At 40.1% G+C, this 27,290-nt stretch overlaps 1 protein-coding gene across 13 annotated transcripts in view; it reads left to right on the plus strand.

The window, feature by feature from the left end:
- The window catches only part of EYA4 (EYA transcriptional coactivator and phosphatase 4), a 377,003-nt gene that overhangs the window by 327,637 nt on the left and 22,076 nt on the right, over window positions 1-27,290 (plus strand). For all 13 annotated transcript variants that reach the window (XM_040350451.1, XM_040350452.1, XM_040350455.1 and 10 more), the window contains one exon: window positions 1,993-2,076. In XM_040350451.1, coding sequence (XP_040206385.1) covers window positions 1,993-2,076 — 84 coding nt within the window. The remainder of the gene's footprint in view (window positions 1-1,992; window positions 2,077-27,290) is intronic.

Genomic DNA, 27,290 nt, shown 5'->3' on the forward strand with positions numbered 1-27,290 from the left:
TTGAAATGCAGTATGTAGCTTCATATTTTTTAAAAGGCATGTACAGTGGGGCACTTAATGTACTATACAAGGGGATTCAATAAGACACAGTTAGTTTAAAACTTGTAAGTGGAGTACGAAGGGAGTGCTCTCCCAGGAGTTGCGGGGCAAGTCGGGATGACGTCACCTGCCAATCGATTATGGTGCATGGTAGCATCGATGCCGCATTGTGGACACCCAAATCATGATGCATATATATATTCAACACCCCTAGTTTTCACAAAACTTTCACTCAAGATTCACAAATTTTTCCAACCTAGGTTTTAGATTTTAAAATGTGTGACTCTTAAAGCGGAGTTCCACCCAAAAGTGGAACTTCTGCTTATTGTACTTCTCCCCCCTCCGGTGCCACATTTGGCACCTTTCATGGGGAGGGGGGACAGCATATCAGTCTTTCACAGAATGCTCTCCCCACTTCAGGGAGCCGCAGCCGCAGGTAATGACATCACGGCTGGGGCTCTCTCCTTGTCCCCCTTTTACCAGGCCAGTAGGAGAGAGGAGAGGAGCAAAACCTCGCACATGCGCAGTAGGGTTTCCGGCATGAAGCCTTAAGGCTTCACTGGTGGGTTCCCTTACTTGCAATGGAGTTGGCAAGCACCCGACAGCTGATGAAAACATCAGCTGCAGTGCCGACATCGCTGGACTTCAGGACAGGTAAGTGTCCGATTATTATTATGCAGTATGTGAAGCGGCTTTTAATTTTTGCAGCGGTGGGTGCTTTAAGTGAATGTTGTGTGAAAATTTTCATAAATAGACCCTTAGCTTATTGAATAAGGCAAATCTATGCTCTCCTTTGAGTATTGAGTAACATGCCAGGAAATAAAAAAACAGGATTTTCGTTGGAACATAACTAACTAATTAACGCTAATGTTTCACTTGTATTCACTAATAGAATAATCACTTTGCTAAATAAACTATTCCATGAGTCTCTATTCCTTGAATTTTTTTTCTAGTATTGCTATGATAGTATTTATCATAGAATTTTTTTTCAAGGTTATGTTGTGTTTTCAGCTTCAGAGTTAGGTCCAGGTTAAGTGTAAATGTGAGGGGTTATGTATGTGGTTAGGTTTGGGGGATACAGCAATATAAATCTGACTGAGGTTCTATCCCATCTCACTATCAAAAAGTGGGAAGTAAAAGTCAGTGTGGTTGATTTACTAAAGGCAACTAGACTGTGCACTTTGCAAATGCAGTTGCACTCATCTTCCCCAAAGATTAGTGAATGTGGTTTCACTTTGTAAAGAATACCCAATCAGGTGCAAGGAAACATTTAACAAAAAAAAACAGCATTTTTACTTGTACATGATTGGATGATGGAAATCAGCAGAGCTTCACCATGTTCACTGAGCTCTGGGGAAAATAAGAGGAACTGCACTTGCAAAGTCTTTTTTCCCTTATTTGCAATAAAAACATTGTGGTTCTGAAAGTCTCCTGCCAGAATCTGGCCATGTAACAATATTAGCTCAGAACATCAACGCATTTCACATAAGGGATTATTTACGAAAGGCAAATCCACTTTGCACTACAAGTGCAACTACAAGTGCAAAGTGCACTTGAAATTGCACTGAAAGGGCACTTGGAAGTGCAGTCACTGTAGATCCAAGAGGGACAGGCAAGGAAAATAAAAAAACAGCATTTTAGCTTGCACATGACTGGATGATAAAATCAGCAGAGCTTCCCCTCATTTCAGAGCTTCCCCTCAAATTTACAGCGACTTCTCTTCTAAGTGCACTTTCAGTAAAATTTCAAGTGCACTTTGCATTTGTAGTCTGCACTTGTAGTGTAAAGTGGATTTGTCTTTTGTAAATAACCCCCATAGAGTCCTTACTGCAGTCACTCAATATACACAATGTATGTGTTTAATGATGTATTAAAAGCTGCAATGTAGAAATACAGTGTGAAGGGTTGGTTGGTCTTTCAGCGGTTTACATACTTCTGTTGTTTTATTTTTAGAGAGTATTCGTTTGGGACCTGGATGAAACAATCATCATTTTTCACTCATTACTCACTGGAACATTTGCACAGAAGTATGGCAAGGTGAGATTATATTTTATTATATAAAAATGCAAAAAAAATAAAAGCCTATGCCTATTTGTTTTTCCAATACACGTAGGATGCAATGTAGTTGTAAAAACATATGTTGTTTTTCATCTGTCATTTCAAAGCCGAAACCCACATCTATTCTGAATGCCACTTTTAATAGACAGCTCCTATAATGTCATCCTAAAGACTTGCTTTTTTTATAGAAGAAAATGTAAATCCATGAAATATATCAACAAAATGAATGGAACAAACTAGAAACACATAAGTGTATTCATAGTCAATGTGCATATATAGTGCATATTTTTAAATCAAGATGTTGGGGTATCTTCTGTGCTGTTTTCCTTTGCCACTTCATTGGCATATGTAAAATCCATGAATCCTCAACAACACCATTTCAAATCAGAGATATTTGTGATTTGACCAGCTATACAAACTAAAACTCTGATTTTATGTAATTTTTTGCCATAATCAGGGTATTGCATAATAAATAATAGGTGCCCCTGTGTTAGAAGTGTGATGCTGAAAACCAAACAAAATAGGCATTGGAGTACCATTTACTAAATTCGCTCCTGGCAGGTAGAATATATTCTGGGCTCTGTTTTTACATTTCTCAATTCCCATGTGCCTGTTTAATTCTCACAAGTTTGGAAACATCCAGCCTATTACCTTTATCATCTGTAATGACTAAAGCTAAACATGTACCAATAGATTTTTGAATTAATTTTTCTATGAACATATGCGAAAAATTCATATGAAGATTTTCAGTACATTTGATGACTTGATGAATGTCAATCAAAAGTACTTTAAATTTTTATTTGCTTTTAACATTTGATTTTGTAACAAATGGACTTTCATGAATAAAAAAAACATTCAATGTTAGAAATTTGTTCTTGAAAAAAAAATGTACTTACTTTTTTCAAAACTTTTTGTTATTGCAGTCAAAAAATGTATGTTGATTTGACCCAACAAACAATCAATGTATCTCATTGAACAAACTTATTCTAGTGTATAGTCAGATTTAGCATTTATCAAAATGTAAAAATTGATTAAGAAGTGCTTAGGAAGGATCATTTGTTGTATCTCATTTTTTTTATCTGAAATGGACAAGTTTGACATAATAAATGCATAAATAAATGCACTTAAGATTCAAATGCAGGAGCACCCTTGACTTGGATTGCAGTCTGCTTATTGTATTTTTAACTGGAATATGTTTCATAATAAGTTACTACAGTGCCATTTGTTTGTAGGCATAGCATCATTCTTTGTGGCTAATTCCACATGAAATGAAAATGTTATTTGGATGTGATCTTTTTTTCTCTTCTTGCAGAAATAGGGCATTGGAGGAACTCACATGAATAGCCTGTTCTTTTAAAATATCATTATGTGCTGACTGATTATGTGGTCTTACTGGCTGCAATGTTATCTTAATTTGGTTGTATTCCTTAACCACTTCAGCTCCGGAAGATTTTCCTCCTTAATAACCAGGCCATTTATTGCGATACGGCACTGTGTCGCTTTGACTGACAATTGTGCATTTGTGCCACATTGTACCTAAACAAAATGTATATACTTTTTTCCCCACAAATAGAGCTTTATTTTGGTGGTATTTGATCACCTCTACTGTTTTAATTTTTTGCGCTATAAACAAAAAAAGCCAACAATTTTGAATTTTTTTTATATTTTTTTACTTTTTGCTATAATAAATATCCCCACAGGTTGAGGACAGATCAGACACTTTTGACACTTTTTTGGGGGACCAGTGACATTCATACAGAGACCAGTGCTATAAAAATGCACCGATTACTTCATAAATGACACTGGCAGGGAAGGGGTTAACACTAGTGGGCAATCAAGAGGTTAAATGTGTTCCCTGGGAGGTGTTTCTAACTGTGGGGGGAGGGGACTGACTGGGAGTACAGAGAGATCGCTGTTCATAATCACTAGAAACAGATGATCACTCTGTACTTCCCTGTCAGAACAGGGATCTGTTTGTTTACATTGACAGATATGTGTAGTAATCGTGGGTGGCCAAAAGACATTGCGGCCGCCCGCCATGTACTTCAACTCCCCCGCTGTGCAGTGGGCACATGCCTCCGGCGGCGCGTGCCTGCTATAGCTGTCAAACTCGAGCGTGTGTATGCTAAGAAACCCTTGCATGCTCAGAATAAAGTATGAGATGGGAGTAAAAGTAGCATTTGTAATGGAGATAACACATTTTTCATGCTATAACAGACTGAAAAGTGCAAATCGTCTCCAACCAAACTTTTACTTCACACGCAGTAACATGAGATTAGCAAAAGCAGCCCCAAGGGTTGTGCCAGTGTTGTACGTCACCGCGTTTGAGAACAAGCAGATTTTGTCTTGACAGTGTGTACGCAAAGCAAGCTTGTCGAATTCCTCGACAAGCCTAACAAGGAACTCGTCGAGGAAAACGATGTGTCTTTTCCAACGAGTTCCTCGGTCGTGTGTACGAGGCCTTACTTCTGTCTGTCTTACTGTTGGAGAATTACCCTTACTTAATGCCTAGTAAATTGTTGTCAGTAGGATCAGAAATCAGAATAAATCTCTCTTATAAACCCCTGGATAGCAGTAAAAAACTGACAAGGATTCTAAACCTAACCCACTATATCCAAAACTAAGGGAGACATTTGACTGAACATACACATAAGGGGCCAAATCCACAAAGATCCGGCGTAACTTATTTTTTTCCATTTAAGTTACACTGCCTTAAAATTTCTACCTAAGTGCCCGATCCACAAAGCACTTACCTAGAAATTTTGGGCTGTGTAACTTAAATTCCGCCGGCGCAAGGCGTTCCTATTCAAATGGGGGCGATTCCCATTTAAATTAGGCGCGCTCCCGCGCCGGCCGTACTGCGCATGCTCGTGACGTCATTTTCCCGACGTGCATAGCGCGAAATTACGTTACGCCGAGCTTTGTGGATTGCGAAGGGTCAATAAAGTTGCGTCGGGAAAAAAAAAAGATACGACGGGAAAAAAAATTCAAAATTTAAAAAAAATTGCGTCGCTGGACAGAAAGGTCTGCTTTTACATGGTGTACTAACTTTACACCTTGTAAAAGTTATGCAAAGGTATGCAAACTAAAACTTACCGAGAAAAAACGAAGCTGAAAAGCTTCGTGGATCTCCGTAAGTGCTAATTTGCATACCCAATGCGGCATTTCGACACAAAATGCCCCCAGTGGCGAATGCGGTACCGCATCCTAAGATCCGGCAGTGTAAGTCCCTTACACATGCCGGATCTTCTGCCTAACTATGGAAAACTGATTCTGTGGATCAGTTCCATAGTTAGGAACAGGGATAAGACGGCGTAACAGCAGTTACGCCGTCGTATCCCTTTTGTGGATTTGGCCCAAAGATTCCAAATTGTTGCTAAAATAGTTGGCTTTTCTTACTATCAGTTTTCTCTTTTCCAGTTTTTGTTCTCAAACAATAGGTGCTGGAACTCAACCACGACCCCCCAAAACCCCTCCACCCAAACACCCCCTCCTAATCACATCAAGTAGTCGGTGTGATCAGTCAAATTTCACGAACAGTAGGAGGGTCTTAAAAGGGCATTAAATACCAAGATTGCATTACATACAGAGTGTAGAGTTCAGGAGGGTTACACACAGAGTACAGAACTGTCACTTGTAAACACAGAAACCAGACATCTGTGTTTTCAAGTGATTGTGGTGAGCACCCCCCCTCCCCCCAAGGATCTGAGCCAGAGGTGGTGGAACTGAGTTCCACCAAGTTCCCCCTGTAAAAAAAAAGCCCTGCTCTTTTCTCCATTGAGTTTATCTTGATTTAAAAAAAATGCTTTTAAATTGGTGGTGCCAATACATCCTCATAACAAGCTTTCTCTGAGCCCTACATATGTTTATTTTAATTTCTGTTTGTACAGTTCCTGTGCAGATTAAAAGCCAAATGATATGAAAACAAAGTCAGACCAAACTTGTGGTGTGTGTTTTGAACTAGTCAACTTGTTAAGTCGGCAGGCGTAGGCATTTGATAACATTTTCACTTTACAGTCTTATTAGGTAACTGTGGTCCAAACAAATCTGCTACTACCTTGGGCATTTTTTTTAAACTATGATCATTGAATTTACTTTTATTATTATTATTATACAGGATTTATATAGTGCCAACAGTTTGCACAGTACTTTATAATGCAGGGAGACGCTACACCAAAAGTACAATTCAAAACAAGAGGGTTTAGAGACAACGATACTTGATTTTTTTTTCCCGTCCTGTCATGCTCATTTGCAATTTTTTCTTGTTGATAATGTTTTCAATGCCCTGTAGGGAGCATCTTGGACTAAATGTTATATTCACCTGGTGTTTGTGTTCTCCAGGAAATTGTATTATTCTCTGAAAGTCATCCTTGTGCTTATTAAGAATAAGAATGTTTTAGCTGCTATTCACAAAGATGACCAACGCTCCCATCATGCCAAGTTATTGCTCTCCTATCTTTTGTATTATGACAAAGAATTATGCTGGCTCTGTGGATTAACAAAAGGGACACCACCACATGTAATTAAATCTTCAAAAGATTTACCATGCCTCTAAACAAATACTTTGGAGTGCCTGCTTTCCAAAAACGGCCAGTTTAACTGTTTCTCTTGTCCTGGCACTTAAGGGCCTCAAGAAATGTGATAGGTAGTGAGAAAATCATATTTGCCTGTTATCTTCTTATGTAAATATGAGTGTACTATATATATTTTTTAAATAAAATAGGGGTTTTAAAGCAATATTACACTATTGTGGTGCCCTTACATCTTTTGAGGTAAAAAAGCTGCAGTATATTTATATATACATCCACTTACCTGGAGAAAGTGCTTCCTGGGCTGGGATTGCGTTTTCCATAACTGACAGGAGTTGGAGAGATGCAGTTAAGGATGCTAATCTTCATCACATATGTGTTCCCTGACTCTTTATGATTTGAAAGTCAACTTCCTCTGGCAAGCAGGATTGCCTCTACACACTGGCGGTGACGTGTGCATTCAACCCCTTTTCACACTGCTTGTTATATTTGTTTTTATATGTTTATATATATATATATATATATATATATATATATATATATATATATATATATATATATATATGTGAATATACAGGCCCTTTCACACATGTACAGTGTCTAACATTTCTCTGCATTGGATAATTGTTTTGTTTTTATTGTTTTCTATATGCCTCATTCATAGCACAATGCTAGTGGGCAGTCTGGTGCAGACAATGTACCAGAGCTCACCCAATGTTAGTGACAGTCATTGCACCAAAACTTTCCTGCGGTAGATGGACATGAATGAAATGTCACATTGAGTCTAAAAAATAAAGAGGTAAACAGTACCGTGCAATAACTTGTCAGTATATTTACAGACGTAGGTCTTAGTTTACAAGGATAAGATAAAATGCTGTATTTTGAATATAATTCCTTTACTGAAAATTGTACAGTAGAACTGTTATAAAACTACATTACTGACATTTGTATGAAGCCTTTCACTTTTCTATGTAAAAAGGAATACTTTTTAATAAATATATTACACTATATGTGGTCCCTTGCTTGTGGCTCCATGTGGTGAGTGCTTTTTTACCCAGACAGTATCAAGAAAAAACCTTCTGACTGTCCCAAGTGGTGATAATCGGTACTGCAGGGTGTCCCTATTGTAAGCATGGAGCTGGTTGACCACGTGTGAAGGATCCCTTTGACACAAACGCATATGTTGCTGCTTTTCTCTGACATCTTGAATGTCGATGAGTGTATTTTAGCTCTGTTGCTCTCATGTGGTGGAGAGGATTCCCATTAGTTGGTGGAAGACACTTTCTTTGCAGTGATATTTATCCCATATTTTGGACTCTTTAGCATTGCACTTTATTCACACTGATTTATTTTTTGTTATCATTTTTAAATGTTGTGGATGCTTTTTTTCACATTATGAATGCTGTGTTGATAGAGTGATGATAGCACATGCTTTAAGCTTGTAAAATTCTGTATTTGGAGACGATGCATTTTCTTTGGTACCAAAGTGTATGCCCGAGTCCAATTCATGTCAGTTGGGATGCAGCAGCTGCTCACATGCTCCCAATTTTACAGTCGTGCAGGTGCGTGGCCCCAAACGCACACTGTCTGCATTTGGGACAACGCATTCATATGGCTTTTAAGTTGGAAGCAGCTTCTTAACTACGCCTGTGTGAACAAGGCCATAAAGTTGCTCCTTATCTAATATTTGGCTGACTACTAAATCTGCGGAACGGTAACACAGTTATAGTATGTGATCCATACAATCTGTATGCAGCAAATAAGCAACATTTGGCACTTGACTGTTTAAGGTGAAGTAAACATTGTGTTTCAACCCAGCAAAGCCTACTGCACATGTGATTTTACTGTTACGTCTGTACCCAAAAGTCACAACCTAGTTTATTTCTATTTCAATGTTAGTGTCCTGAAAACCCTGCTAGAAAATCCCTGGCAGCATTTGACAAACATTACAAATGATACTTTATCCGGTGACATCTATGCTATGATGGAATGCCTGGAAGCATTGCTCTTGGCATGGGTAATGTGGTATGTTCCTGGAATGATGGCCATCAGTGCTCTAGGGACACTCCTCCAGGAGGCTTGCAGCACTCTGGCACCTGCTGTTGTTGCTTAGTTTCCTTTTGTATAATTTAACTCTTACTTTCTTTACAGTGTGCTTTGTTTCAATTGTATGTGTTGAAAGAAAGAAAGTTGTATTGATGGAGGAATATTTTAGATTTCTCTTATTCAGCCCCTCTTTTTGTGTCCAGTCAATTAAATAGAAGAATCAGGTAGCAACACAGGATCACAACCGTCAGCAAAAGAGACTAGTAAAGATAATAGCAGATTTGGTGTGGTGCAAGACTTTTATTAAAGTTTGAAGTGACTAACAGGCTCAGTTTTAATATGAAGAACATTATGCCACAAGAGCTTGAGTTTAAGATCCTTCTTTAACTTTTAACTTTTATTTTATTTCCTAAAAAATGGAAAATAAAACAAAAAGGACAGCTATTAAATTTCCAAGATAATAAAATTTCATAACATGGTGTGGTAAGCCAAACCAATGTGGATGGTATTTACACCATAGGCTGCTTTTCTATAAAATAATATGTTGGGTCATCCTACGACTGAGACATTATTTGTGTATTCATTTTTAGAATTGTACACATCATATTAATCAATAAAAGCTAAAAACATCCTTTGAAATTCCCTTCAAATCCATAAGTCCAATTTTATGTTCTCGCTTGAAAATAATATTTGCATAATCAATGTATGGTAAAGGTTTGGGTCCTTTATTTAGGTGCTAATATAGTATACTATTATATAGAATAGATTATCAAAGATGAAAGGCAAATACCAGTATAATATAATGATAAATGAAACACCCTAAAACATTAGTGGTAAATATAAAAGTGGCAATACAGCACATATTTTAGGTTAAGTTAGAAGAGTCCAAAGCAGGGTTTGCCAGAGAATCATATTGAGAACCACTTTCCTTCCATGACAGTCCTTGTTCAGGTAGAGGGTGATAAGGTTTTGTCACTATGTCCCACTTATGCTCTTGTGTTGTCACCTTGTCATACGGGCTTCTGATGGAGACAACAAGTGGCTATTACTATTTCAACACACATTACATGGGCATTGTCCTCTGTTGTTATCATCATGAAACACAACCTTAGAAACCCTATCAATGCAAAATAAAAGTTTTTAAAATGTCAGTTTTTTCGGGAGCAGTGATTTTATTAATGCTTAAAGTAAAACAAAAAAAAATGTACCTGGGGGATGTCTATAGTATGCCTGTAAAGTGGTGCATGTTTCCCGTGTTTAAAACAGTCCCTGCACAAAATGACATTTCTAAAGGAAAAAAAGTAATTTAAAACTACTCGCGGCTATAATGATTTTTCCGGTCCCGGCAATACAGTCGGCATTTTATTTTTTTCTCCGTATCCTCAACTAGAGAATGGATTTACATTGCTGGAATTTTTTTTTTTAATAAAGCCGTCTCTTGTGGTTTTTAACATTTTGACACTTTTTTTGTGAAATGGTAGGGGTTCAATGTATCCCGTTACCAATTCACATAGGGGGGTGGGATCTGGGGGTCCCCTTTGTTAAAGGGTGCTTCCAGATTTCGATAAGCCCCCCGTCCGCAGACCCCCACAACCACCAGGCAAGGGTTGTGGGGATGAGGCCCTTGTCCCCATCAACATGGGGACATCCTCCCTATGTTGAGGGAATGTGGCCTGGTACGGTTCAGGAGGGGGCGCTCTCTCGCCCCCCTCTTTTCCTGCGGCCTGTCAGGTTGCGTGCTCAGATAAGGGTCTGGTATGGATTTTTAGGGGAACCCCACGCCATTCTTTTTTTAATTTTACCACAGGGTCCCCCTTAAAATCCATACCAAACCTGAAGGGTCTGGTATGGATTTTGAGGGTCACCACTATGCCATTTTTTTTTATTTGGTGCAGACTCAAGGGCCTGGTATGGAATTTGGGGGGACCCCCACACATTTTTTTATTTTGGCTCGGGGTTCCCCTTAATATTCATACCAGACCCAAAAGGGCCTGGTAATGAACTGGGGGGGGGACCCATGCCGTTTTTTTCAATGACTTTTATCAGCATTGCCGGGACCCGACAATTCATTATATATAATGTAAATGTACACAGTAAATAGCGTTCACATACATATGTATTGCTTAGTTTTGTGCTTTGCCTGTAGTTCTTAAAATTTAGATAGGTAACTTGCCAATAAACCGGAGAAGCACACTATTAAAACATAACAAATCTGACCCTTGTTGCAGTGTGCATTGGTATGTGTATTACATTACCATGCAATTCAGAATAATCTGTTCCAGTAAAAATCAGACCCTAGGTTTCCTCCACTTTCAAGATAATTCTAATAAATTTGAACTATGACAAAAATACCACATGGGACTCAGAAATCAAACTACTTAGTATTGTTCTGTCATATTTAGTGTATTTAGTGTACACAATTTAATCAAACCCCTTCTGCAAATGGATAAATATGGCTGTGACAAATAGGTTCTGTAATTATTTTTTATTTCAAAACTTTTTATGTAATTGTGTTCTTACAGAGTTCTTACAGAGTTTACAATAAACAGTTTCGCACTATATATAGAATTGTATGGCAAGTAATTTTCTTTTAATGTACAGTTTCAGTAAAGCAGTATCTTGGTAGGAAACAGGAAGGAAAAACAAGAACAAGAGAAAACAAACATTGAGGGTCAGTTCACACCAGACGCAGTTCCGTACAGTTTTGTGTACATTTTTTCTGCACTAAAAATGCATGCACAGTGATTTCCATGTATTCCAATGGCTCTAGTTGGCTCTAGTTCACACCATGCAGTCAGTTTCTGGTGCAGAAACTGACTGCATGGTGTGAACTAGAGCCATTGGAATACATGGAAAACACTATGCATGCATTTTGTGCAGAAAAAAAGCACACGGAACTGAACAGAACTGTGTCTGGTGTGAACTGGCCCTAAAGTATAAAGTCCCTTGGTCATCTGTCTTGGCTCTGCTAATTAAAAACAGAAATGGTGACCTTTGAGTAACAGTAACAGGAATGAAGGGATGAGCAGTATCACTATATAATCAATACGATATATACAGTGTGTGTGTGTGTATATATATATATATATATATATATATATATATATATATATATATATATATATATATATATATATATATATATATATTAATGGCTGATATGAAGAAAGTAAACCTTCTGTTTTTTCTTAGAATCCTAATAAGTCATCTTCTGGGTGCTGGAGCCTGAATGTGTCATAGGCTTTTTGTGAGCTTCAACCTCCATTCTTAGGTCCACATCTTACCTGGTAGCCAGATTTCATTATCAGGCCCCGTACACACGTCCGAGAAACTCGACGGGCAAAACACATCGTTTTGCTCGTCGAGTTCCTTGTGAAGCCGCCGAGGATCTCGGCCAGCCAAGTTTCCTCGTTGACTAACGAGGAAATAGAAAACATGTTCTCTATTTGGCCCGACGAGATCCTCGTCGGTTTCCTTGGCCGAAAGTGTACAGACGACTGAATTCTGCCGAGAAACTCGGTCGTGTGTATGGGGCCTTAGTGTCAGTTGTACACAGGCTTTATGTATTAAAGATAACGGTCTCACTATTTTTGATGTATAAACCTTTGCTGGGTGAACATGCTGAGTTCTAAAAGAAAACTAAAGGTGCAAGTTCAAGAGGTACAAGTCCTGCCTGTTTGTTTTGGGGAACCCATTAGAAGGACACTTTGTAACTCAGGAACTAACCTAAGTTTAGTCCGTGGCTCAGATGAGCAAATGGTTTGTTTGTTTTAGGCTATAGACTTGCTGTACAGAGCTGAAATTGTGCTAGCTGCTTTTCTGCATTAAAGTACAGGACAAATCTGCTTGGACTGTCCCTGGGTGTCTTGTGCATTGTATACCACTGCCACCACCAGTTAAGCCCTTATAATATATCTATATCAAAATTTGCTATCCAAAATGCACAGTTTTACATACTACTAATTTGTATTTAAACTCACACTGGGATCCAACCTACTACCAGTTTTCCACTGCCACTTTCTACATGACAAGTGCTGAGTCACTTGATATTTTTGCTATAATCACATGATTAGTTTGTTCACACCATAGTGCATGCATTACCACACACTTAACATGCAAGCACTGATATGCATTTTTTAACTTGTGTTGCAGTACATTTGTAATACATGTTGAAGGCAGGTTTTATGACCCTTTTTTGGCTCAGTGCTTTTATTGTACACTGTGGTGCATTGTGATGTGTCAGATGCACTGTGCATACATGCTGCATGTCCTCCTTTTTACATAGATCATAAGACTATTTACAAAGCAGCCCAATGGGGATGGCATGAAGAGCCCTCACAATGGCGCTTTTGTAAGGAGCTAATTATAAGGACAAAATAAATAAAACATTTTAGGAGTTTAGAGAACACTCTCATGCAAGAAAACCATGTCTACATTTTTTGACAGCTTTAGAAGATCATTGCTAGAAAGTTCTTTTCTTACTAACACTAAACTGCAAAATTTGTGTAGAAACTTTATATGTTAAACCAATTGTTTTATGTTTTATCATGGTAGCAAATAAAATACTGGCATTTCTTTACTCCGTTTTATGTTCTATGCTTTTACATGGGAAAGCTGAATCAAAAAAGTAGTAGAAAAATGGTTAATGAAGTTTATGTCAGAAGATTGTATGGAATCCATTTGTATTCGTTTTATAAGAATAGTCATGAATTTAGCGCGCAAAATTCCTTCACGTTTGCTTTTTTTCTTTTATGTCTGGATTAGGTGGAGTTCTGGAATGATAGATGTTTTGCAATAGGATCAAAGGGATATCAGCATTAGTTGTGTTCCATCAAAAATAAAGCTCTTGTAAAAGCAGGACTTTGGACTTTAAGCTAGTAATAAATAAAACTAGTTCACTGTTCAGTGAATCATTTGCCTATGGCAGGGGAATTTTCACAAGGGTGGGTATAAGTGAAACAAATTAGTTTTGCCCCAGATTTGTGCAAATTTCTGCCCCATGTATTGCCAATCAGCAAAAAAAAGTATTATTTTTTTGGGGTAGAGGGTGAAAGGGAAGGACAATAAGACATTAGCTAAGACTTTTTGTTAAATGTCAAACATTCCCCACTCTTATTGAATTTGGAAGTTATCAAGAAAGAAATAAGGATTAAAGATGAAAAAATGGGTAAAACATTGCCCTTATCGATAGTCCATTATAAAGATTTGTTTCCTTCTTGTTCATTTCACAGTTTTGAGGGCTAATTATAATGTAGAGAGTGGTCTCATTGAAGCATTCGGGCCTCTGCCTTAGGAAAGCTTTGCCAGATTGAGCAGATGGTGGCTTTAGTATGTTTCCATTTGGCGTCAAAAGCCTCCAAATAATTCCCTCCACTCCTTTACAAATCCATGCAAATCCAGCAGTTATCTCTCTGTTTAATGCTTACCATGTACAGAGCTCTGTAAACATTCAAGTATTTAGCTTGCCATACCTGCCAAAATGCCTTGTTTAGTGTGACATTCTTTTCTTTAGAGTTTTTCTTCTTCCTCACTTTATTCCCACAAGATAAGATGATGTCAAAAGCTTACCCTAGTCCTCTCTACTTCTTCCTGGGTGACTTCCCACTAATAAAGATCTCCAGTAGCAGGACAGTGGCAGATCATGTCTTAAGATTCGTCCACTTGTTTTCTTCACTCTATAGTTAGTGCTGTTTCCTAGGTATACACGAGGGGATGACACCGTTAATACCACACTTATGCCTACTAATGAACTTGACTTGAGATTTTGCTATCCCGGAAATATGAAGAACCCTTCATGCATTCCCTGTAGTTTGCAGCCATGTTTGATTATATTCTTATTCTGTTTGTGCAGCTGTGGGAGCATGAAGAGGTTGTAATTCTACCTGGTGGTAAGTCTTCTGGCCAGGGTCAATACACTCTGCAGACCTGGATACATTTTGGTTTGTCAATGTGATAGAAACTGCTAGATGTTTTAGTTACTATACAATTAATTTAGTTTCACTGTTTAAAGTTCAGTTAACCCTGAAAAATCAAATAACAATATAAGTACATTCTTATTTTAATTTTTTTTCAAATCTGTGTGTTTGTACCTTTTTTTTATGATAATTCATGGCAGTCATGCTGCGATGCCACTTCGTTCATACAGTTAAGGCAGCTGGTGGGTGTGTCCCTGCCTCCTTTTTTTCCCTCTCAGGACTATCTTATGAATGAGGATGCTTGTGCAGCCATATTTTGTTGCACAGGCCCCCCATTGCTGGTGAAGCACAGGAGAATTACTGAATGCCTGGATTAGGCTGTTGTTTCTAATGTTTCATATTATGCATAGAAATGAAAGGAATTTTTTTTTTTACCTTGAATTCCACTTTAAAGTAGAACTATAGGCAAAACTTTTTTTCCGTTGTGAATAGAGTAAGGGAGGACTATGACTTTTATGGGGACAATCCAAAGTCTTGGATTTTCATTTACTTGCCCTTTCAATGATAATGGTAAACAGGACAAATAGAGAGGGTGAGTCTACCTAACCGGGCCACAGACAGTAATAACAATTGACAGGTGTTCTTATCCATCTCCCATCTATCCAAAAATGTAAAAAAAAGTTTGGCCTTTAGTTGTACTTTATGGTTATTAGACCTAGTGAACTTAGCATAAATTCAACTGTAAGGTGGATTAGACAACTGTGATTGTGTTGGTTTATATCTGGTAGATCAATAGACAAGGACATTAAATAGAATAAAGCTGTATACACACTATACAATGTTCTTTAGATTTTTTCCTTTAGATTTACCAAAAACATATAATATGGGGTCAAACCTAAATACTTTCAATTTGTATGCAATCAGGCAGGCCCTGCACTACTCAGTTGAGGGTAAATTTAAAGGAAATCAAAAGTTGTATAGTGTGTATCCATCTTTAAAGTGCAGTAAGGCCCCTTGCACACAGATGCTTAAAATTGCTACATTTTTAAACATTCATGCTTTTTTTTTTTACTGATCTAAATGCAGCACATTGGGGCAAATCCACAAAGCAGATGCGCCGACTTAACTCGAGATTTCTAATTTTACTCCGCGCGTATCTTTGCGCCCGATCCTCAAAACGAAAAATCAGTTTTTTCCGTCCTACTTAAAATAATTACTCTGGCGCATCCTCTGACGCAAATTACGCTAGTCACGCCGCTTTATTTGATAGGCAAAGATGCAAATGAGGGAGATAGGGCGATCCTCAAAATTAAGTGTGTGCGCCGTAGATTACGCCCTGTGCGCCGTAGATAACGCCCTGTGCGCACCTGTTAGTTTTCTGGAGCAAAATTAGACTTTATAAAAGCAGCCCTAATTTTACACCAGCCCTGTAAAGGTCTGCTGAAGCAACACCATTTAGGAAGAGCTGCCAACACTTCTTTGCTTGACTTCATTGTGACTGCCAAAATGCCTGGGCCATCAATGATTATAACGGCACTCGCCACTTTACAGGCGCAGAGAAGGAGGAGGGCACAGAGGAGGAGGAGGAGGGCACAGGAGAGGATCTACCGCCCACGCCAAGATCTCTTTGGCATGACTGCGTCTGAGGTCATTGGCAACTTCAGATTTAACCAGGAAGCCATCCTGGACTTAACCAGGATCCTGCAGGATGATCTGAACACCCCAACCCAACGATCCCATGCCCTGCCAGCTCACATTAAAGTTATGGCCACCCTGCATTTTCTGGCCACTGGGTCTTTTCAGAGAACATGTGGAGGTCTGGCTGGGATGGTACAGTCCTCGATGAGCAGGTGTGTGCACCAGGTTGTCCCTGCAATACTGAGACGCATGGGCAGTCAATTTGAAAAGCCCACCCAGGAGGACCAGCGAATGAAGAGCGTGGCTGATTTCTATCAGATTGCACGATTCCCACGGACCATCGGGGCCATTGACTGTACCCATGTGGCACTACAGCCCCCCCATGATACAGAGCACCTGTTCAGGAATCGCAAAAACTGGCATTCCATCAATGTCCAGGTAATCGTGGATGCCCATGGCCTCATCTGGCATGTGTGTGCCAAATTTCCAGGTTCGTGCCATGACAGCTACATCTTTAGGCAGACCAACATAGCACGTGAATTGGAGCAGAACGTGTATGGAGACAGCTGGCTGGTTGGTAAGTGACATGTGTGTCAGGTATGACTGTCCCCCCCCATGATGCAGACATCACATGGGGCACATGCATGACTAATATCCTCCTGTCTTTTGCCTTCCAGGTGACTCTGGATATGCCCTGGGCCCTCACATGATGACCCCATTCAGGAACCCCCAAACCCCAGGAGAGCAACGCTACAACAAGGCTCATATTCGCACCCGGGCAGTAGTGGAGCGTACTTTTGGCCTGCCATCTTCTTCAGATGCCTGGACAAGACTGGGGGTACACTGCTGTATTCCCCAGACTTTGTGTGCCAAATAATAGGGGCTTGTTGCATTCTTCATAACTTTGCAACGAGAAGGGGACTGGAGATTAACTTACGTGCTGACCTGACCCCCCACCCAGGCAATCCCCCCCTAGCCCACTCTACCCGGTCTACTGAGGGCACAGTAGCCAGGAGACGCCTGGCAGAAGGCATCTTTTCTCAGTAAATGGCCAGAAATCATGTCACAATGTTATTATTTCTTTTCAATGCAAACGCACATGAATTATGTGACAATGTTATTATTTGTTTTCACTGCAAACGCACATGAATTATGTGACAATGAGAATGTTGCTTTGCACAGTAAACGCACATGTTTAATGACACATTGAGAATGTTTTTGTCTCTGGAAACGCACATGATTTATGTCACAATAAGAATGCATGAATGCACACCACTGTGGTCCCTAGCACAAACACATCACATGCACATCGAATTGGATTAGATCCAAGTACCCCCCCCCTTTGGTACTTGGGAGCAGTAACGCCCCGCCACGGCTCCAATTATGTCACTGTGCATTCATACACCATTCAGGAACCTAGGATGACTTCTCCCTGGTCCTGGGGATCCCTTCTCCACCAAAACTGAGGGTGACACCCTTATTTTGTCAGGAATGCCACCCCCCCACATTCACACATCATTCACACACATAAACCAAATCATAAGTACAGTATAATAACCAAAATTTTTAAAGCAAAAAAAAAAAAAAAAAAAGTACCCCTGGTATTTAAGTCAGGCGGCGAGTGCTCCGTCTAGGCTGCCCACGGGCAGGGGCACGGGCACGGCCACGGGCACGGCCACGGGCACCTGGAGGATCTTCACGGGGGGGGGAGCAGGGGAGGGAGTATCTTCATTGGGGGGGGGAGCAGGGGAGGGAGTATCTTCATTGGGGGGGGGAGCAGGGGAGGGAGGAGCCTCCCCTGGTGTCTGACCTCCGGCTGGCCTGCCCTGCAAGGCCACTGCTATCCTGGTCAGGCAGGCAGTGATGGCAGCCGTATTGGCCTGGCCAGCCCGTGTGTTCTCCTGCACAGCCCGGGTGTTGTCCTGCACAGCCCGGGTGAGGGCAGTCACCTCCTGGCCCACGCCTGTTGTGGCGGTATGCAGGGACCACAAACAGGTGATGACACCCAATGAATTGGTGGCCACATCACTGAGTGACTCCCTCATTACATCCAGGCTGTGCTCCATCTTGGCCATAGTTTTTTTGATGTCACCCAGACTGCGGGTCTGCTTGGCATTGTCCCTCAGCAGACTGGCCGGCATATGCTCAGACCCCACCCTGGTGTCCTGGGTCGCCATCCTGCCTGCCCCTGAGGCTTGTGGCCAGGTAGGAGGGGATAGAGTGACCCTTGTGGGTTGCGGCATGTTGTGGGAGGAGTGGGAGGGGCTACCCCTGATGGTGGCCTGACTGGTGCCAGCCTCTGGGGGATCCTCTGGGGTAGCCTCAAGGGGAGCCTCTGGGGTAGCCTCAAGGGGAGCCTCTGGGGTAGCCTCAAGGGGAGCCTCTGGGGTAGCCTCAAGGGGAGCCTCAAGGCTAGCCTCAAGGGTATCGTCAAAGGTCATCAGATCTGTGGCAATAATGATTTCCCGGCCAATCTGGAGATCTTCTTCCTCCTCCCCCTCATCCTCCTCCCCCTCATCCTCCTCCCCCTCAGCCTCCTCATGAGGGGAGGTTTGGCCACTCCCCTCCCCTGGGGACTCCTCAGCAGCCTCCTGTCTTTGGGGTGGTGCAGCAGCCTGGCCTGATGGCCCAGCAATCTCCTGGTCATCTGTGGAAGACACCAAACAATCACAGGTTTGAGGATCCACACACTTGGCACATGTTCCCTTCCCCCACCCACACATGCTAATCACCAAATAAAAAAAAAAAAAAACCTTACCTGGCCTCACAGGAACATCAGACTGATAACCAGGCAGGCCCACCACCTGCTCTGGCTCGAAACACCGGGCCACTGCCCATTCCTCCTCAGTCAGCCGGATGGGGCATGGTCCCCCTCCTCCAGTGCCCCTCCTATGCGCAGTGAGCTTGGCCACCTTATTGCGGACCACGCTCCTCAGATCATTGATCTTTTTCTTAATGCCAGCGGGGGTTCTCGTCTCCCCTCCCCCCGCCGCATTTATGTGATCTGTTATTTTGGCATAGATCCTCTTCCTTTGGGCCGGGGAGGTGTTCCGGCTATCAGGCCCATGTAGATATCTTCCATATTGTATGACATACCTGGCTAGGATTTGCTTTTCAACATGTGAAAAATTCAGCTTCCTGCGTTTGGGGGCCATCACAGACACCACCCAGCAACAAGAAGCCAAACAGGACAAACACACAAAAATACACACACAAGCAGACAGCTACTACAAAGTCAAATACAAACACACAAAAATACACACCAAACAAATACACAAAAATACACACAGACGCAGACAGCTACTACAAAGTCAAATACAAACACACAAAAATACACACCAAACAAATACACAAAAATACACACAGACGCAGACAGCTACTACAAAGTCAAATACAAACACACAAAAACCAAACACAAAATCCAAGCAGAAAAAAAACAAACAAAAAAATTAGCAGAAACAATCAAACAAAAATTACACTTATCACAAACAAACAACAACTACTATCTACTACTCCTCCAACACTTCTCTATCAAACACAACTTACCAACAAACACTGACAAACTAAGAGCAGAAGCAAATTGCTCATGGAAGGGAACACAGGGAAATACTTTTGCAAATGAAGTGTGTTTGACTGGAGCTAGTTAAGCACAGTGCGATCCTCAAACTAAGTACACTTGGCCTTTTACCTATCTCACTGATTGCGCCAAGCAAAGTTCTGCACATGCGCAGTGAGCAGCAGATTCGTGCGCGCATGCGCAGTACGGCCGGACCTTCATTTGCATGGGGTCACGGCTCATTACAATGAAGCACGCCCACTTCCTTCCCACTTGCCATAACCCCGCCTTACGCCTCCGAATTTACGTTACGGCAGGCGCACTTTTGGGCGCAAATGCGCTGTGGATACGGCAATTACGACACCAACTTAGGGCGCCGTAACTTAAATGACATAAGTTAGAAAAAACTTATTTTGCGCCGCTGGCTGTGGATTTGGCCCATTGTTTTTAATGAACCTGTACACACAGGAGTGTAAAAAGAAATAAAAAAATCTGTGTTGCCGAAATACGCACCTATGCGCATATGTCACAACCTAGGAAAAGTTCAAATAATTTTTACATGCGTGTTTGCATGAAAAAACATAAATATAGGCATTTATTATACAGTCCATACTCACATTTTTAAGCAGGTATATTCTGCTAGGAATCTGATGTTCAAACACTAGTACCATGTTAAAGTACTTTAACAACCCTTCCACTTTGCTGCCTTGCATTCAGTATTTTACTTTAGACCTACTTTAGCTTAGGGCTTCATATATGACATAGATTTTTTTATTTCTCAACATTATCGGATATATTACTCTGCGATGAATACAGCTGTTGTGGGTATATAAGTATATAGTATGTATGGCTATGATCCAAGACCTGAAAATTACCCTTATGCATTATGTATCTTAAACATTTTAAACATAGCTTTCATACCATTAGAATGAATGCTTGCCATTTATAATGCATTAATACAAATGTAAAGAAAGGGGATTGACTGTGATGACACCAATATACGTATATGTTTCCAAATTTAGCTTTCTAATGCAGTGATAGATATCAAGTCTGGTATGTGACCCATTGCAACTCTTCGCTGATAATTGTTTTTCCACATGGAGAAGCTTGTCATTCAGGCATGCTGCTAATTCATATCTGTTTCTGCATTCGTATGTATATATCTAGCTATCAATCTATCTACACACATAGGCAGTTATATACATCTATATCTATCACAATGGCTGATGAGAGGTCTGATTGGCAGTCACATTCTTCATTCATACTAGAATGCTAAACTTCAACAAATGCATAGTAGAGTAGGCAGGCTGCATTGCCTCTTTCCTAATATCTGAAATCTAGGTAAATGGATCTTGGGCTGTACTTAGGCCATTTTGTGCAACATATATATGAATGTTTCCTCAATGGAAGGCCAATATTAGTGTTTGAAGTGTAATGATGAAATAGTCAAATTACTTTATAGATAGGGTTAAATTGTTTGAGTATGGTTTCCAAAGTCAAACAGCTTGGTTCTTGTCATGTTATTCTGACAATAAACTTGGCAGCTTTGGCAATACAGTGGCAGCTGTGACCATGCTCAAACAATTATGAAAATACACAGCTGATTGTGGAATTATATACACAGCTGTAACAATACATAGACTATTGTGCCACTATGACAAGTCATACCTCTCTTCAAAACCACACTCCTAGACAAGCCACGTTTTTCAGGTGTTGCTACAAGATGCTCTGCTTTCTAATTACATTTTTTCTCTCTACCTGGTTGTGTACCTAAGAAAATGTTGCAACTTTGTTGCTGCAAAGATAAATCAGACACATTGCTTAATTTTTGCTATTGCTGGGTAAAAGTTTGCTAGCCAAAGCATCATGCATATCCTAATACTTGGATGTGGTATGTGAATTGCGCTCCCCTGGTGGTTCGTCTATCACCACCTACTTCTGGGCAATGGTTTTAGTTATTAACCCCCAATACATATCACCTCTATTTGATAATACACCAAATAAATATAAATGTGTCTATATATGTGCCAAGTGCCAAGTGCTTATATACAGATTTTCTTCTCAGAAAAATTCAAATTAAAAAGACACAAAAAAAACAACACAAAACCACAAAAGACTTACATCTATCTGCTTGTACACTTATAAAATACTGCTCATATAAAGCATAAGTGCCCCCATGCAAAATACAAGGGATCACTGTCTCAGGAATAAACAAGTATTATAATAAAAATCTATATAAAAAAATGAAAAGATAAATATATTGGAAAAAATATATGTCAACGTGTGGTTCCGTAGGTATCAGCAGCTTCCTGAGGACGCAATATACTTTGCGAAACGCGTAGAGGCTGCTGATACCTACGGAACCACGCGCTGATCGCGAGACAGGCGCAGGGGGAACTCGAGAGGAATGGCTCTTACCTTTCAACTGTTTTTGCATACACGGCTGGAGAAGCTTGGTGCCGGCATATGGGCACAACCAAATGTGAGTGCTATACTTATTTGTTTTTAAGCAACGAATACATTTTTTACGTACTACACCATGAGGGGCACTCCTCTTTTTTATGAGCTATTGTAGGAGGGAAAGAGACCCCACTAGTACATTCAAGGCATCTGGAAATTGGTGAAAAGACATGTAAGAGGAGTGGTTATCCTGGGAATGAACCAAAGGCATTTATTGAATGAGATCTGGTGAGTGGCCATTTCTAGCGGTGACGGGAATATCACTGAAGTGGTGACATTTCGTTGTGTTATAACACCCCACAGGAGAAGCATTTATATAAGCACCTGATTAGTATATTGGGACTTTAATGAGCAGAGGACCAACCTAGAAATCCTCTGTCACATATATTTTTTCCACTATATATATCTTTTCATTTTTTTATATAGATTTTTATTATAATACTTGTTTATTCCTGAGGCAGTTATACTTTGTATTTTGCATGGGGACTTTATATGAGCACTATTTTATAAGTGTACAAGCAGATAGATGTAAGTCTTTTGTGGTTTTGTGTTGTTTTTTTGTGTCTTTTTAATTTTTCTGAGAAGAAAATCTGTATATAAGCACTTGGCACATATATAGACACATTTATATTTATTTGGTGTATTATAAAATAGAGGTGATATGTATTGGGGGTTAATAACTAAAACCATTGCCCAGAATTAGGTGGTGATATACGAACCACCAGGGGAGCGCAATTCACATACCACATTTTTTAAGGACCAGACACCATTGGGTGCCTTGTCCCTTTTTTTTATGATTGCAGCATACCCACTATTATAGTATATTTTCACTTGCACCAGCAACACTTTTATTGTATATATCCTAATACTTGACTGGAGAAACGTGACACAAGAAATACTAACACGACCACTGTTAAACTGAAGTGTTCATTGATGTTCAGTATTAAGGCAATAGGGAAATAATGTATTGCTCAACATAGTGAAACATTGCAAAATGTGTGCTTCTTTACTCTAGCACACAATTTTATAAGGCACAGGCCAATGTGCAGAATATAGTAATCCATAGCAACCAGTTAAAAAATCTTTCATTCTTTAAAGGTATTGATAAAAACAGATAATACTAGTCCATAATTGTTCTTTGCATTATTTTATTAAATAGTCACCATTAAATGGGCAACTGATTTTTGATACAAACACATTTCTACCACATATAAAAAGGCATTGATCACAGACTGTTATTTTTTTTTTTGTTCTTAATTTTTTTTTTATTAATGATGGAAAGTTTATATGTTTAGGTCTCAACTTCTTGTATTGATAATAAAGCCTTAAACATGTCGTTTTTGTCTTGCATACAAACATGTATGCCTCCAATAAAACCTCAGGTTGAAATATAGTACGTTCTAATTAATGGAGTGATGTTACACAGGGTGAAATTTCATACTCTGCATAGGAAATAGTAATTTAGCAGTTGGCAATTTGCACCACCTTTTTCCAGTTCAATAACTCCCAGCAAAAAAAATATTTATGGAATTTGGGGTCTACTGTTCTGAATCTTCAGTAATTTCCTTATTTACTCTTCTTAAAAAGTATATATGTTTTCAAAGTTTCATTTCTTTTTTGTCTTGCATGCGCCTGACAAAGATAGCAATGTAACATTATATGATACACCACCAAAATTATTACTCAGAAACTTTCAGAGTTCTTGTCATATTAGCAATATAACATGTGACTGCCAGCAGCTCTCATAATTACAGTGGTATTCCATAAACTCATCAGCAAACTCAGATAAACACACTAATGCCCCGTACACACGATCGGTCAAACCGATAAGAACGGTCTGATGGACCGTTTTCATCGGACCAAACCAATCGTGTGTGGGCCCCATCGGTTATCGGTTATTTATGCATAGGTTAAAAAAATAGGAACTTGTTTTAAATTTAACCAATGGATACCTAACCGATAGAAAAAAAACGATCGTTAGTAGGCACAACCATAGTTTAAAAATCCACGCATGCTCAGAATCAAGTCGACGCATGCTTGGAAGCATTGAACTTCGTTTTTTTCAGTACGTCGTTGTGTTTTACATCACCGCGTTCTGACACGTTCGTTTTTTTTAACTGATGGTGTGTAGGCGCAACGGTCAGTCAGCTTCATCGGTTAACCGATGAAAACGGTCCATCAGACCGTTCTCATCGGATGAACCGATCGTGTGTACGCGGCATAACAGACATGCCACCTGACTGCTAGAATAGACTTCTGTGCTCCATCATTTACCTAATGTTTTACTAAAATATAATTTTCAAGTGCTTGTTTGTGCACAGAAGTAATTGTAACCCAGATATTTAGGTCAAATATACCAGCATTGGTACTGTATACTTCATTGTAACTCTGTGAGTTCCTACCTAAATAATGTTAAATTTTCCAAGGACATTTTTCAAAGGTGAGTACACCCCTTCACATTTTTGTAAATATTTTACTATATCTTTTTAATTACACTTTGCTTTATATATATATATATATATATATATATATATATATATATATATATATATATGTGTTCATTTGTTAACGTATAAAAAACATTTTTAGCTAAACCTTATACTAAATTAAATTAAAAATGTTCGGTACAATACAGCATTTAGCAATGTGGATACATATTTCATTACAGATAATGCTAAGTAACAGTTATTCACAGTCTAAATGAACATAATAGCAACAATACACCAAGAGTGTCTGCTGACCTAGAGAACCCAGCCTAAGATAAAAAAAAGGGCATATCGATATGACATGGACTATTTCAGAAGACACTAGTGTGTACACTGATAGTGTAGCTTTAACAATGGAGTTTAAAGTGTTACTAAAACCACAACAGTAAAATCAGTCTGTATATGCAGTAAAGCATGCTTGTTATACTCACCATGGAACCTAAGGGGTTAATCCTGCGCATTGTGTAAAAATGCTGTTTGATCCTGTCTTTTCTGATCCTCCCATGTTTTACTGTTCACAATCCATCTACTGATAATACAGAGCCTTGGGGGCATTCTGCACATACTCAGTTTGGTGTGTATTGATAGAAAGTTGTTTTTAGGGGGGTGGCGAGAAGGGTGTATGTGATTAGTACTGGGTCAATCAGCACTGTCCAGAAAGAGGGTCAGGGGTCCTGCAGCCTCATGAGAAAGCCAAAATAGAATGAAAACTCCTCCTGCAAGCTTTAACCAGACACTAATAGAAGTCACAAGACTGCTATATACTGCTGATGAGAAAAGATATTTAGCCGTTTATAGTTGCTAAAATAATTGCATTGCCATGCTTTGTGTACTGTGGGAGACCAAATATAGTTAATGCAGGGTCCTGGGTTTAGTAACACTTTAAGTAAAAAAGTAATGCTGCAAATTCCTGAGAAGAAGATTGGGTGGTGGAAGGGGAAAAGAAAAGAGGACATGAGAGTAAGAAGGAGAAAGATACAGGCGGCATGATAAGACTAAAGAGAATATAAGTCTGAAGTAATGGAACATTAAGGTATTGGGAGGGAAGGTAAATGGGGAAGATGGGCCAGAGGGAGGCATTGGGTACCTGAATGGAGGAAAACCCCCATTCATAAATTACTCAAAAGCTCATTAAAGTGATTGAAAAGAAAGATACAGGTCAAGATGTGGGTGTAGTCTAGCAATGGGGACCATAAATAATAAAAGCCTTTTTTAATACTATATTTGTATCTGTCAATTGCAGTATTAAGCATGGGCATGCGACCAGATTCAGGCTGCAGTGGCATCTGCAGGTTCCTATTAGCACATGAGCCATATTGTACGTAGTTGATCATGGCCCAAAACCGTATTATAGGATTGAGTACAAATCCTTTCTCAGTGGGGATTTTGGTTATTTTTTTTATTTTTTTTTTGATGAGACAACATACATGCTGGAAGTCTATTATCATCTGTTAAGTTTATATGGTACATTCCTGGTACCTTATTAACAGTTTATTTATCACTGTGATACTGATCTCTTGATGGTATTTGATACTTAATCTTGTTTAAGGTTTTGTGTATAGCAAAGGTTTAACTAATTTTTTTTGTGGGCAGCTGAAAAAAATACTGACCTCTAAAATGCAATTGTATTTATTTTACTTGTTTACATTCCTTTGCTTGCTTCTTTACCCAATGTGTGCATGTGCACAGTTTTACCCACATACTTCTACAGGGCTGTGATATTATACAGAATGGAAGGTTTGCTGTCTTATATGGAATATCTAAGTAAGGTGATTGTGGCTAAGCATTAGGAAAATCTAACTTTTGTGTTGAATTCCTTGTGAGTAGATTCAGTTACCGTATTTATTCGAGTATAACGCGCACCCGTGTATAACGCGCACCCCTAATTTTCAATTAAAAATCGGTATAAAATCATTGTAATTGCCAAAAATCATTTATGTCCAGCCATGCCCCCTGTATGTCCAGCCGTGCCCCCTGTATGTCCAGCCGTGCCCCCGTATGTCCAGCCGTGCCCCCTGTATGTCCAGCCGTGCCCCCTGTATGTCCAGCCGTGCCCCCTGTATGTCCAGCCGTGCCCCCTGTATGTGTCCAGCCGTGCCCCCTGTATGTGTCCAGCCGTGCCCCCTGTATGTGTCCAGCCGTGCCCCCTGTATGTGTCCAGCCGTGCCCCCTGTATGTGTCCAGCCGTGCCCCCTGTATGTGTCCAGCCGTGCCCCCTGTATGTGTCCAGCCGTGCCCCCTGTATGTGTCCAGCCGTGCCCCCTTACCTTTAATCACGCGGCGCGCGGGAACATTACAGACAGCGTTCGTTTGAACAGCTGTTTTTCCTGCCACGCATAGACACTCCCCCTCGTTCGCGATTGGACAGATCCGTCCAAGGGGGAGTGTCTACGCACGGCAGGGAAAACAGCTATTCAAACGAAAGCTGTCTAATGTTCCCCCGCGCCGCGTGATTAACGTTGTAGCAGCGTTTGTGGCTTCGGTGGCGGCGGCGGTAGCAGCGGCGTGTGCGGCGGCGGTAGCAGCGGCGTGTGCGGCGGCGGTAGCGGCGGGGGGGAAAAAG

The sequence above is a fragment of the Rana temporaria genome, chromosome 4, assembly GCF_905171775.1.
Source record: "Rana temporaria chromosome 4, aRanTem1.1, whole genome shotgun sequence".
In the NCBI taxonomy this organism is placed as follows: Eukaryota; Metazoa; Chordata; class Amphibia; order Anura; family Ranidae; genus Rana; species Rana temporaria.